This window comes from Narcine bancroftii, chromosome 14 (assembly GCF_036971445.1).
Source record: "Narcine bancroftii isolate sNarBan1 chromosome 14, sNarBan1.hap1, whole genome shotgun sequence".
NCBI classification, from domain to species: Eukaryota; Metazoa; Chordata; class Chondrichthyes; order Torpediniformes; family Narcinidae; genus Narcine; species Narcine bancroftii.
This window is the reverse complement of record NC_091482.1, coordinates 27079260-27091453: the sequence shown is the minus strand read 5'-3', so window position 1 is coordinate 27091453 and position 12194 is coordinate 27079260. Positions and strand designations below refer to the sequence as shown.

The window sequence follows — 12194 nt, the reverse complement described above, 5'->3', positions numbered from 1 at the left end:
CATGATTTTAGAAATCAACGGATGACAAGGAACACGTTCAGAACTGGTGCAATGCTACAGAAACATAAGCATTTTTCCAACTCTCCTTGAGGAGCTGACATTTATAGACCAAGTCCAACATTAGACGAGAGCCTTTTACTGAAACCAGTCCTCCAAAACTGGTAAAGAATTGTCAGATTAATATTTGTAATGGTGGGGCCTCCCCCTGCAGACTGATGTAGATCATCTGCAGCACCCAGATTGCAATCCTTCTGCCTTGCCCCTTTGCATTGCTCTCATGTGTGGATGAAGGTGAGAGTTTCTAGGAACCTCTTCTTTCTGCTAATCCATGGAATAAATTGAGGCATTTGTCAAATTCACATGTCAACACATTTTGGCTCAACCTGCCACACATTTAGATCCAACTTCTTTTCACATTGGCTTTAACCTACCTATTTAAACTTGTCAAAGTTCTTCATTAAAATAGTGGATGATGAAATAATTCAGAAGGGTTTTCAAGAATGGTTCTCAACAGAATCAATAATTGATGTGCTATCTTTAGAAATATTGCAAATAAAGGGAACCTTCTATCCTTCAGGCAAAACTCACAATCTTAAGGCAATGAGAAAAGGTTTTGGGATACCAAATAAAACACCATTGCTGCATTTTTTGTTAACAAAAGGTCTTTTATTGAAATCATGTACAAAATAGTTTGGTGTACATGATGAGATCCTTCACAGTTATTTTAAAAAAAATCACACTGAAACTGTGACTTCGCTTATTGCCAGGGACACTGCCATTCACAAGGTGCCCCCTATTTATTCACAGTGCCCATGGAAAGTTTGGAATCTTACTTATTTTTTTCCATAACCTCTCATCTGAAAAGTCTCAGATAATTATTTGCAAGCATTTGAATGTTGAACAAAGTAACAAAGAAGCTGAACGAAAAAATGAAGCAGGTGATGTGGGAAAAGTGAAGAAGTGAGAAACAAGTGTGTGAGACATGGGACAAGAGGAGCTCTTGGAAATGTGTCCTGTGGTGTCACATGAATGAGGCATCTAGCTTTCCAGAGGATGGAGTAATAGAAGGAAACATGAGAATGAGGCAGTGACTCCTGTGATATTGGCCAAACAGGAATGAAGCCAACAATTGATAAACCAGAAGAATGCATTCAAGAACAAATGAACAAAATTATTGGAGTCTAAACTAAAAAATGGAGTTATCTGAATCAGGCAGAACCTGTACAAATTTATTTACATATACTTGGTGACCTTCACCCAAGGACATATGATTATCACAACCAATACTTATTTTTGAGTGACTGTTGCTATTTTGGAAATGTGGTAAGAAAGAATGTGACTCGAATCTCAAAGAAATTACCTTCATGTTAATAGCAAACTAAACTAACTACTCTCACAGATTTAAACAGTTACAATCTCCATAGCAACTTTTGCAATTACACTTGGGCGCGAATTTACCCACTACCCTGAGGAATGGCAGTTATGTTAAGATCACTGAGGTTCAGAAAATCTTTATAGAATTATGGAAATTTATGGCACAGAATGAGGTCAGTTGGCCATTTGCCCAATGCTGGCTGAGACTACATGTTTCACCAGTGCAATCCCACCTCTCAGGTCTTAGCTTCAGTCATCATGCGAATGTTCAGGTCAACTGAGACTGTGCAGTATTCCTCTCAAATTCAACTGCCCTCAAAAATGCATCTTCATTCTACATCTGCTACATGTGGCATGCAAGCTAAAATTCAAAGCAAAGGATTCAACATTACCAAGGTCAAACATGACATGGTCATTTTAAATTAAAATATTTTAAATTTAGCCCAATTAACCTATACCCCGGTACGTTGTGAACAATGGGAGGAAACTGCAGCCCCCAGGGAAAACCATTGCGGACACAGGCAGAATGTACCAACTCCTTACAGACAGTGCAGGATTCGCTGGTGCTGTAAAGGCATTGTGTAAACCACCATGCCAATTGAGCCACCCTAACCCTCTCAACATTTTTTGTTGAACATTATACCTCACTTTCAACAAGCTTCCTGCTGGAGAGCATGAAAAGACACTGTTGAAGTGTCACCTTCATTCCAAAGACGTCAGTTATTGAGCAGAGATGTGTATATATATTTCAGAGGCGAAGACTCTGAAGAAATCCAGAGAATGGAAGTTAGACTGGAAATCCTCTTCCCACTTGTTACACAAGACTACACTGCTGCACCACACTGCTCCCTGACAGAAGTCCATGAAGAAACCACAGGAAATGTGGACTGCTTCCCAAATCTCAGAAGTCACCATTCTGCAGCGGGAGCTGTCACGACAACATTCATTACTATTTCCACCGCACTAGCAGAGCCTTTTCATTTCTGAGGAAAAGAATGATCAAAGCTCCAGACCTCAAACCTGATGTAAATCTCATGGTCTGCTGGTGAGTAGTGATTCCCACTCTCTTGTATGCTTCACATATATATGATGCATCTACAACACCTGGAAGGGATACTGCCACTACTGTTTCTGCAAAAATCCTCCAAATCCAAAGGCAGAATAAGTAATGTCCATGCCAACAACTTTCTTGAACAGCTCTAAGCCAGTTCTGAAGCCATCACCAAGTTACCTAAACAGCACTTCAAGCTCTTTTACTGCAAAAAGGATAGGAGAAATAATCAGCGGCTTTTCTCAAATCTTCCATGGGAAAATGTAACTTCTCCACCAACTCCACTGAGACCCCTCGCCAATCATCACTTGAAATGGTGAAGCAGTATCTGGGGTGCCACTGAGAATCTTGAATTATTTCTTTGGGAGCACGTGGAAGCTCAGAAAAAAACAATGACAGAAGGAGTTTGCCGTGCCCCCAAAAAACTCCACACTCTGCCTTCAGCAAGCACCTGTTGTAGTGTTTGGATTCCACTTTGCCTTCATCAGAACTTGGTGAGTTGCAACAGCACCAAGTTGCCCTCAGTCCTGAGAGGATGATTTAAAACAAAGCTTTCACAAACTTTTTCAATGTATTGAAGGTTCTGTAAATGTACCTTTCCACACAATTAATTCTAGAACTAGGCCAAAAGAAAAGTGAAAACATTTCTCAACTTTTTGACGCTTCCACTGATCTCCATTGTGTGAAATAGTTCTTTCATAACTTTCTCTATCTAAGCCCCTTGATATCAATGAACTTTTCCCCTGGTTTCCAAATAACAACATGCTATCCAATCTTCTGTAATGGCTGATTTATAAATTAAGACTGTCTCATTTTGAGGCCCTGAAGGTAGTTAAAACAACTTTGTTTTCAGAACTTAAAGGAATGATGTTCATGGCAAAAAAAAAGAGCCTGATACTATTCAGGCCTTAACTATTTTTGTAGCCTGGAATAATCAAGCAAAATTCCAAAAAAGCCATCTACCCTCACAAATTTACCATCCACACCACTTACTGAGTTGTTGCCTTTTCCTGACCCCTACAACTCCTCAGCCCTCCTTCGCACACATAAAATTTTTGCCCAATGAATCATCTGAGCATCATAACCTAACCTTCACCATAACCTGTCTTCTACTCCAATGTTCAAAATGGTTTATTTTGCGAGTTAATTAGCATGTCATCAGCTGATCATGAAAAGAAAAGCCTAACCTTTGCGTTCAACCCTGGGGGAGGGGATGTGGAAAGGGATTTTTTTAAGTAAGGATACACAAAAATATTTTCTGAAGTCCAGCTTTAGTTCAATGTTGCACATATTAGTCTAGTTGTAGGCATTCTAATGTTTAGCTTTTGGTCAGTGTTGGTTCACTGGAAAATGGCAAGTTTGCATTAAAATCTACCCGCCCAACCTTCATCCATGAAGTGACCCAATGAAAAGAAATAGGATTTGAGGACAGCAAGAACTGACGTGTGCACAAATGATCTGAGGAGAATTGATCCCTGATTGTAATGAAACCAATGGATATGGATTATCCCAATCATTATAATGCCCTTGGATCTAGATTTGATGATTGTAAAAGGAAGTCCTAAGGAATAAATGACAAATTACATGTGACTGAATCATATTTTAAGTGCTTCCAATCTTTTTGAAGGCTATTTATCTCCCTGATATTGTTAGCTTGATGTCTGTCAGCTGCAAGTGTCAGAAACTCATAATGGGGTGACTGCTTCCAGAGAAACTCCTCCATCCAGAAATGCTGGCATTTTCCATTCCTTACCACCCTATTCCAAAGCTAATTTCCATGATGCTTAACTCCTTCTAGGGAGGTTGCTACTGGACCGCGTACTCCCGCTGAAGCTTAAATGGCCTAGGAGTCCATATTGGAAGATGGCCAAGCAAGCACAGGCCTGAGCGAAGTGCCTGGGACTTAAGTGGAGTGTGAGGCTGTGAAACTGCAGGTTGGTGCTCACGCCATCAAGCAGCTCCTAAAAATTTATATTAGATTTCCCTGTCGGTTTGGTTCAGTAATTCCCTCCTCAAAGAATTCCAGAAGATTAATGGGTTATGACCTAGTGACTCTAAATTCAAAAGCATCCCTCAAAGTAAACCCAAATACAAATTAAATGTTATCGGTCTTGAAAACCATATATTTATCGTTTTGAAATGGCAGTTTGCCTTGGTTGATGGCATTCTTATTGATGAGTTGAAAAACTAATGGTTAAACCTTCATACTAGTCCTGAGTACACATTCTCCCTTCACGTTCTCTGCAGTGCTTCTACATGGTCTGTGAAGCTGCCTTTTTGAGGAGGTGCTGAACATGAAATGCGTCTGAGGGTAAGCAATGGCATTCTCAGCGTACTACCAAGTACATCACCTGGTTGTTTATGATGTTGCGTTTGAGGAGTGAAGCTTGTATAAGTTGGCTGACATTATCACAGCAGACTGGGAAGGGTTAGGGCATATTCCTGAAACAACTAGTATTCGACAATGCAGATTAATATCTTGCTTCCTGGGATTCCACAACCTTTTACTCAAGTGGCAATGTGTCATAAATGAATTCTGTTCATGAATTATCAGCACCATGTCTGCCAATGGAGGTGATAGAAAGATTTAAATACCTTCAATCCATTGGGTCAAAGGCCAGTATGAGAAAGCTTAATGCTCAGCCCAGTGGGAATAACTTGGGGTACAAGAAGGAAGCAGATGGAATTTCATATCTGTACTCTCGACACCAGCTGATACAGAGCTATGGGGCAGCTGCATCAATGTAATTCCTCAAATTATTAATTTTATATAAAGCCAATATCAAAATTGGCATGGCACGGCTGCCTTAATTTTATTTAGAATGATCCCGCTTGACATTTCTCAAAGGACTCTACTGCGTGAAGAAAAGATGTAAAATCTGACTGCTAATTTGGTCCATCTACCAGAGCTAGTCTAAACAGGCATTTGATGGTTAATGTGGATCTTGGATTTTGCTGAAGTCATGCACAAGGGAAATTATAGCTGCTTATATATTTCATATCAGTGCCTTGATTTCTGTCAGTTCATTTAGAGTAACATTTGGACGTTCATCAGCTGTGATCAGGAACAGTTCCAGACCCATTCTGAAATGAGCTGAGATAAAGCATCATTGATCCAATTGGATCTAAGGGAGGTTGTCCATTTTCTAAGCAAGGTCAGTCATTTTTAAGGCCTACTTATTTCATTGGGCTACGTCAGAAGATGGATAATTGAAAAAAATCCATCAAATCTCCCAGATGTTCTTTCTGATGCTCTGGACTGAACGTGACTTGTTCAGTCCAGCTAATGAGTGCAATCTTCATAGAAAGTCGATCGATTTGTAGAGAATGATCCTCTAAAAATAAAAGTAAAATATCCTTTGTTGTAAAAAGGGAGTTTGATATATTCATGGTAAATCTTAGAATTAACCAGTTATGAAGAGACGTCATTCATTTGGTCAGATCGTGCCAATCCTTTGGCATTCAATGCCAAGTAGGTTTCCACCTTTTGTTTTACAAATAAAGGAACTGAGATCCCAACTTGTAAATTCATTTCTCCTCCACTGACGTTTCATTAAACAAAATGTCTTTCACTTTATCACCCATTCTCTTCTCTCCTTCCTTTCCCACCATATTTTGGATGTGATTTTTGCCTACAATGTGTTCTTCCATTGCTCCCCACCTTCAGTGATTTGCACAAAGCAGTAGACGAAGGGTCTGGGCAATGTCTTATCGATAGGGAGGTCGCTTCTGGACCGCGTACTCCCGCTGAAGCTTAAATGGCCTAGGAGTCCATATTGGAAGATGGCCAAGCAAGCACAGGCCCGAGCGAAGTGCCTGGGACTTAAGTGGAGTGTGAGGCTGTGAAACTGCAGGTTGGTGCTCACGCAAGCTGAGTGGAGGCAGGTTCTTGCTCTGAGGAGGAGGTGAAGGTGCAGGGAACGGACGTGGGGCTATGATGATCTGACGCTGGTGTAACCCGTAGATCACAGGTCCATTTCTGAGGTTGGGAGCGACTTTGCGTGAGCTTGCTCGTTGCTGCTGACTCCATTTGTTCTTTTTGGTCAGTTCTTGCAGCTTCTCCACTTGCGTTTTTCTCACATGGCAAAGTTTTCTCATCCTGTGGAACCTCTGCAGGAAGCTCTCCAATGACACCTTACCAGCCAAAAACGTGTCAGTGATTTCCTATAAAGAAAAATAATCTAATTATACACTTTGATCTTGTCACTGGGAAGCTCAAGACAATGCCCCAAAGCACACACAATGCTCTACAGAAAAGCTTTCCAGGAACTCTGCCCCATCCTTTGAAGCCCTGCGGGTCAGAGAGAGGTCAAGTCCTAATACAGGTCTCCCCCGCTATCCGAAAGTAGAGCGTTCCTATGAAAACATGTGTAAGCTGAAATGGCGTCAAGCGAAGAATTAATTACCATTCATTTATATGGGAACATTTTTGAGTGTTCCCAGTCCAGTTTTACGTTAAGCATTACACCTTTACGAGTTCTCTTAGGCTTTTCTGATACCTTACGGCACATCATGCTAATAGATGCATAAAATAAATCGAGGAAAAGCACAGATGCTCACAGACACAGTTCAAAGCTATGGTGGCGTGATGCTGAGTGCAGCTCCCAGGGAAGGAGCTTTGTGGCGCCACTCTCACTGCTCAGGGTGTGCGCTGCCTCCATAACAGCTCGCTGCAAAACAAACACTGAATGCTCTTTCGGCTTTTTTCATAAAAGCGAAAATCCTCTGGATTTCTTTCAGTTAGCAAACTAATTTAAGTCTTTAGTAAAAGTAAAGTGGCGTAAAATGAATTTTTGAAAAGCGCGGGATACTTGTACTGTGTCAGAATTTTGCAGTATAACAAAATTGTATGCAAACCGATGTCTCAGCAAATCTCATCTAAAAATTTGCCAATAAAAGCTCAGAATCATCAGTTTGAAGTTTATAGATTCAGTATTTGGGCTAACTCTAGGCCAAAATGTTGTGTTATGTGCAACATAAGTGTTGCTTAAGGTGTTGTGTTTTCTGGCAGTAAGGTTGCTTTCCACATGCTGTCACTGGGGTACAAGGCAGAATGTAACTTGGCTTATCTGATTGGAAAGAATATATATAAATCAACTGAGTGCCACTAATTATTTTATCCTCTGGTGAATTTACCTTTTATCTGCACATCACAGACAAGCTCATATTTCACTGGCCTTCCTAACTGTGTAAAGTTAAGACTCAGACCACGACTGTGGGTCTGGAGTCACATGTAGTCTGAGATTGGTAGGTTCGACATGAGTGAACCAAATGTGGTTTTACAATGGGAGCTACATGGTTACTACTCCTGATGCTAGCTCTGTGATTCTAAGGTTAATGGGATTAAATCCTGCACCTGCCTTGGTGAGATTTAATCATTAATTTAGGATACTGCACTGCTATGGGGGAACAAAACAATGTTTCCATCTGTCTCAGTACCTCTTTGCCAATATGCCTTTCAGATAGATTGGTTAACAAATAAATAGTTGAAGTTTACAAATTACTGATGAAGAAACTCTTGTGCAATTTCATGAATTGGTTTTACTATTTTTGGTACACAGACAGCCAATCTGACCAATGCCTGAAGAAGGCGCACAAAATCAGTGAACCGGTGCAGACTCGAAAGGCCAACATGGCCTGTTTCCGCTCCGTAAATGGTTATATGGTTATGATTTGTGACAATCCCCATGTTTTATTTCTGCATATTTTCCATTGATTCACATTGTACTGTTCTTCAGCTGTCGGTATCAGTGAGTGTTATGGCAAATGTTATTGCCAGGAAGTCTACGTCTAATCCACAGAGCACAGACTGATATATGGATGCCAATCTAAATTTTATTTTTCTATTTCCCAGCTCGAAATATTTGAGTCTAACCTGATTATTAGCCAGTCACAACGAGCTAATCCATAAACAGCGAGGCATCTCATCATATAATGAGCAGAATCGGTTAATAATTCTCCAGCGTACCAACAATTTACTTCACTGTAATGAGATGCTCAATCTACAGCGAATACGTAACCCGCATTCCAAGCAATACCAACTCACCAACATCTATGGTTCCACACAGTCCTTTCCCACTTCCAACAGCCAACCACTCTACAAACCAGTGGCAGACCCTTCCTCTGTGGCCCCCTACTGGGTATATCTCAGCCTCGCACCCAAACCACCACAATAATCAAACTCGCAGCAACTAAACATAGAAGCCCAAATACTATGCTCTTTAGGACTTGTTCAGTGTTGAAAGGAAATCCAAAATCAGCAGATGTGGAAAAGGCAAAACAAAACTGAAAACTCTGGAAATGGCATTTTCTGAGGCAGACATTATTTGTTAACATTTCAGAATTGAAATGGAAAAGAGAAATTAAAAGTTAGCTTTAAAATTGAACAAATAGAAAGCTGACTTGCCTTTCTCTCTTTCCCAGTTCTTATGAAAGGTCCTGGACCTGAAATAATAATAATTTCTTCTTCCACAGATGCTGCCTGACATGCTCTGAGTTTTCTGTTTCAGCCAGCGATGGTTCTGCTGAGCTACTTGAGATGATGGTCGTTGAGGTCCTCTACTTTGTGCATATCCTGTGCCTTTGCTACTCTCAGAGTTTCTTCCAAATGGCATCCACCAGAATGGAGTATGGATTCATCGTGATGTTAAGCAGCTTCCCCTGCAGGAGACTCTCTTGCTTGTGTTTGATCTCATGCCATGAAGCACCATGGGTTTGGGATAGGTCTAGAGTTAACATTGGAGGCTTGCAACCCCGCTAATGGCCCTCTGAGTAAGTTCTCTCCCATTAGCAGGAGAGACAAGTAGCAATGGTGCTTTAAAAGTCATATTTAGGATACTGCACTGCTATGGGGAAACAAAACAATGTTACCATCTGTCTCAGTATCTCTCTACTGATATGCCTTTCAAATATATTGGTGAACAAGGAAATAAACTTTACTAATTGCACTGGTCAACGAAGCTTTTGCTTCCTGAATAGTTTTGGGTGTATTTTATGGTTTTGGGCTGCTGATCACGAAAATCACCTTCAACATTTTCTTATCATGTACTGTTTTATTAGATATAATCTATTTTTATGAATGCATCCAGCATCAAGCAGATAAAACCATGTCATTGAAAATTATTTTTCTGCATTCAAACTTGGACTTCTTCCCTGCTGATCTTGGCACAGTCAGTGTCGAACATGGTGAGAGGTTTCAACAGGACATTGTGACCATAGAAAATAGGTATTAGGGCAACTGGAATCCATCAAAGTTGGCAAATTATTTTTATTTATTTATTTTTTAAAAATTTAGATATACATGAAAAGAAGCAGAAATGAATAATCTCTGTTATTATTACTAATAATACTTATTATTATTAGTAGTGGACTCCTTAACTTGGCCAGCAAGCCTCATGGAGTGCGGATTGATATTTAGTTTAGAATATGTTTTTTCTCTTTTACTTTTTCTCTATTTAATAACGTTGGTTCATTTGTACCTTGTTTATCGTTATTTGATACATGTAACTAGATATTAACTTATTTTAATATTATTACTATATGTCCCTATCTATTTTCTTTTATTTTTAAAATATTTTTATCGAGTTTAACAAAAACCTTTTACACAAGGTAAACTAATGATAAATCAAATCATATCAGATACATATTGCACATCAATTGCAAATTAGAAGCAAAATGATAATTATTACATAACATTTCATTCAGGACATAAAATTCTCTAATTCTAATAATTAAGCAATAAATCACAACTCATATTATGTCCAAAAATAATACTGAATATAAAAATTATACAAATAGTACACGTAAAATTCCCTTATACAAGATATTTTATCCTTATCTGATGTGATCATGTTGTTCTGTGATATGATCTGTAATCTGTAGTTAAACCCCCTTAACTTATTTATTTATATTTACCAATGTGTTTTGTATATATGAAAACAAAAAAAAAATTGTAAAAGAATTTAGACTTACAGCACGGTAACAGGCCATTTCAGCCTGAGTCCGTGCCACCCAATTTACACCCCATTGAGCTACACTCCCAGTATGTTTTGAACAGTGGGAGGAAATCAGACCACTCCCCCCTCCCCCCACCAGAGAAAACCAATGCAGACACAAGGAGAACATATAAACTCCTTAAAGACTGCATGGGATTCAAGCCCCGGTCCAGTCCCGATCGCTGGTGCTGTAAAGGTGTTGATGCATGTTGAATCAACCATGCCACCCTATTGTGGGACACTGACATGAGAGGCATCAGATGCAGGGTGCAAATGAAAATCAGTGGCAAAATACTTTTAGGTCAGTTGAACTAATGCAATGTGTCAGTATCATTCTGCGATTAAACATGCTAAATTCAATAAAAGTAAATTTAATGTTTCTCCAACTTCCTCTGTGATACAGCACATCTGAAATTATTGTTATGTTCAGCTTGAGGTTGTCTATCATAATTCCTAATTTGTTGTCAGGAAGAAAACCTTTTGAAAAATTGTAATGTCCAGTGTGAGTGATGAAAAAACTCTTACCCACTTTCATGAATTGATTTGTGACAATCCCCATGTTATTCTTCTGCATGTTCCCTCCTGATTCACATTGTGTTGATCTCCAGCTGTTAGTGCCTTGTGTTGATGGCAAATGCTCTAATCATCATTAATGATGACTCAGAGACTATGGTAAAGGAGTTGGTGACACAGAAGAGTCCTGTGGGGAAGCCAATGGCAGGCATCATTACATCCCAGAGCAATCAAAACAGCCCCATCTCCATCTTCTCTCCCTGCAGCTATTTTTAAAAATTTGAATGTTTAACCAGATAAGGAACTGGTTTAAACTAGTTACATTTATATCAAATCTTCAGCTGAAGTTGCATCCACTTTGCTTTCAGTCAATTATTTATGTTTTTTTAAAGAAAGGTTTTCTCATACTTTGTATTGTTTAGATCTGTATCTTTTGGTCCTTTCCCCCTCCAATAATGGGAACATTTTTCATCCATTTATTCCAAGTAAATCTGTCAAGATTTTGTCTTTCAAATTTCCTCTCATCTTTGCTCCAGGGGAAATGATCCAAGATTCCCCAACCTCTCCCGAACATTCCAGCAAATCTTTTCTCAAGTTTCTCCAAGACCTCCCTGTTGTAGCTAAAGTGCTCAGAATATAAATCAATATTTATAGAGGTTCAACTGAACCTTTTTGTTTTATACCCTCTGCCTCTCTTTGTGAAGCCCAGGATCCCACATATTTTCTTAAACTGACTTGCCACATTGAACATTAAACATGTATTGTGACAGAGTATATAGATATGTTTTTGGGAGATAAATTGGGGCAGGTTTGTTAGTGTAGCTCTCATACAAACACTTTAAAACAGATCTTATTTTAAATACTGGAGCTCTGCTCATGCTAGACATGTTGGGGCCTCAGAGCCTTTGCAAAAGCTTTGGAGAGTGCCCAAGAGACTTCACTAATGGATTGTTGTTTACAAAAAGGCAACAGATGAAAGAGCTTGTTGGAGCTGCATATTGTCTGAAGTGGAACTTGCTGTTCTAAGAGGGTCATGTGGTTTTGCAAGCAGAGGTAAAAGCAGGCTTTGTGTGTGTGAGAGTGTGTGTGTGCATGCGCGTACATGAGAGAGATCAGTTCTACAGTGTTATAGTCAGCAACAGCAGTGAAGCCTGGAACAGGACAAGCTGGGAAGCTTGTGGAAAACCCCATTTGGAAGACAGGTTGTGTGAGTTCTTGGTTCAGCCTGGTCAAAGCCCTTGTGGTTCATGCAAGAGGAGACG

General features: G+C 39.6%; 1 protein-coding gene across 1 annotated transcript in view; it reads right to left on the bottom strand.

The window, feature by feature from the left end:
• Window positions 1-644: 644 nt before the first annotated feature.
• Window positions 645-12194, bottom strand: part of vps37d (VPS37D subunit of ESCRT-I) — a 51846-nt gene continuing 40296 nt past the window's right edge. Inside the window, exon 4 of the mRNA XM_069912114.1 lies at window positions 645-6589. Coding sequence (XP_069768215.1) covers window positions 6134-6589 — 456 coding nt within the window. The 3' untranslated portion in view covers window positions 645-6133. The remainder of the gene's footprint in view (window positions 6590-12194) is intronic.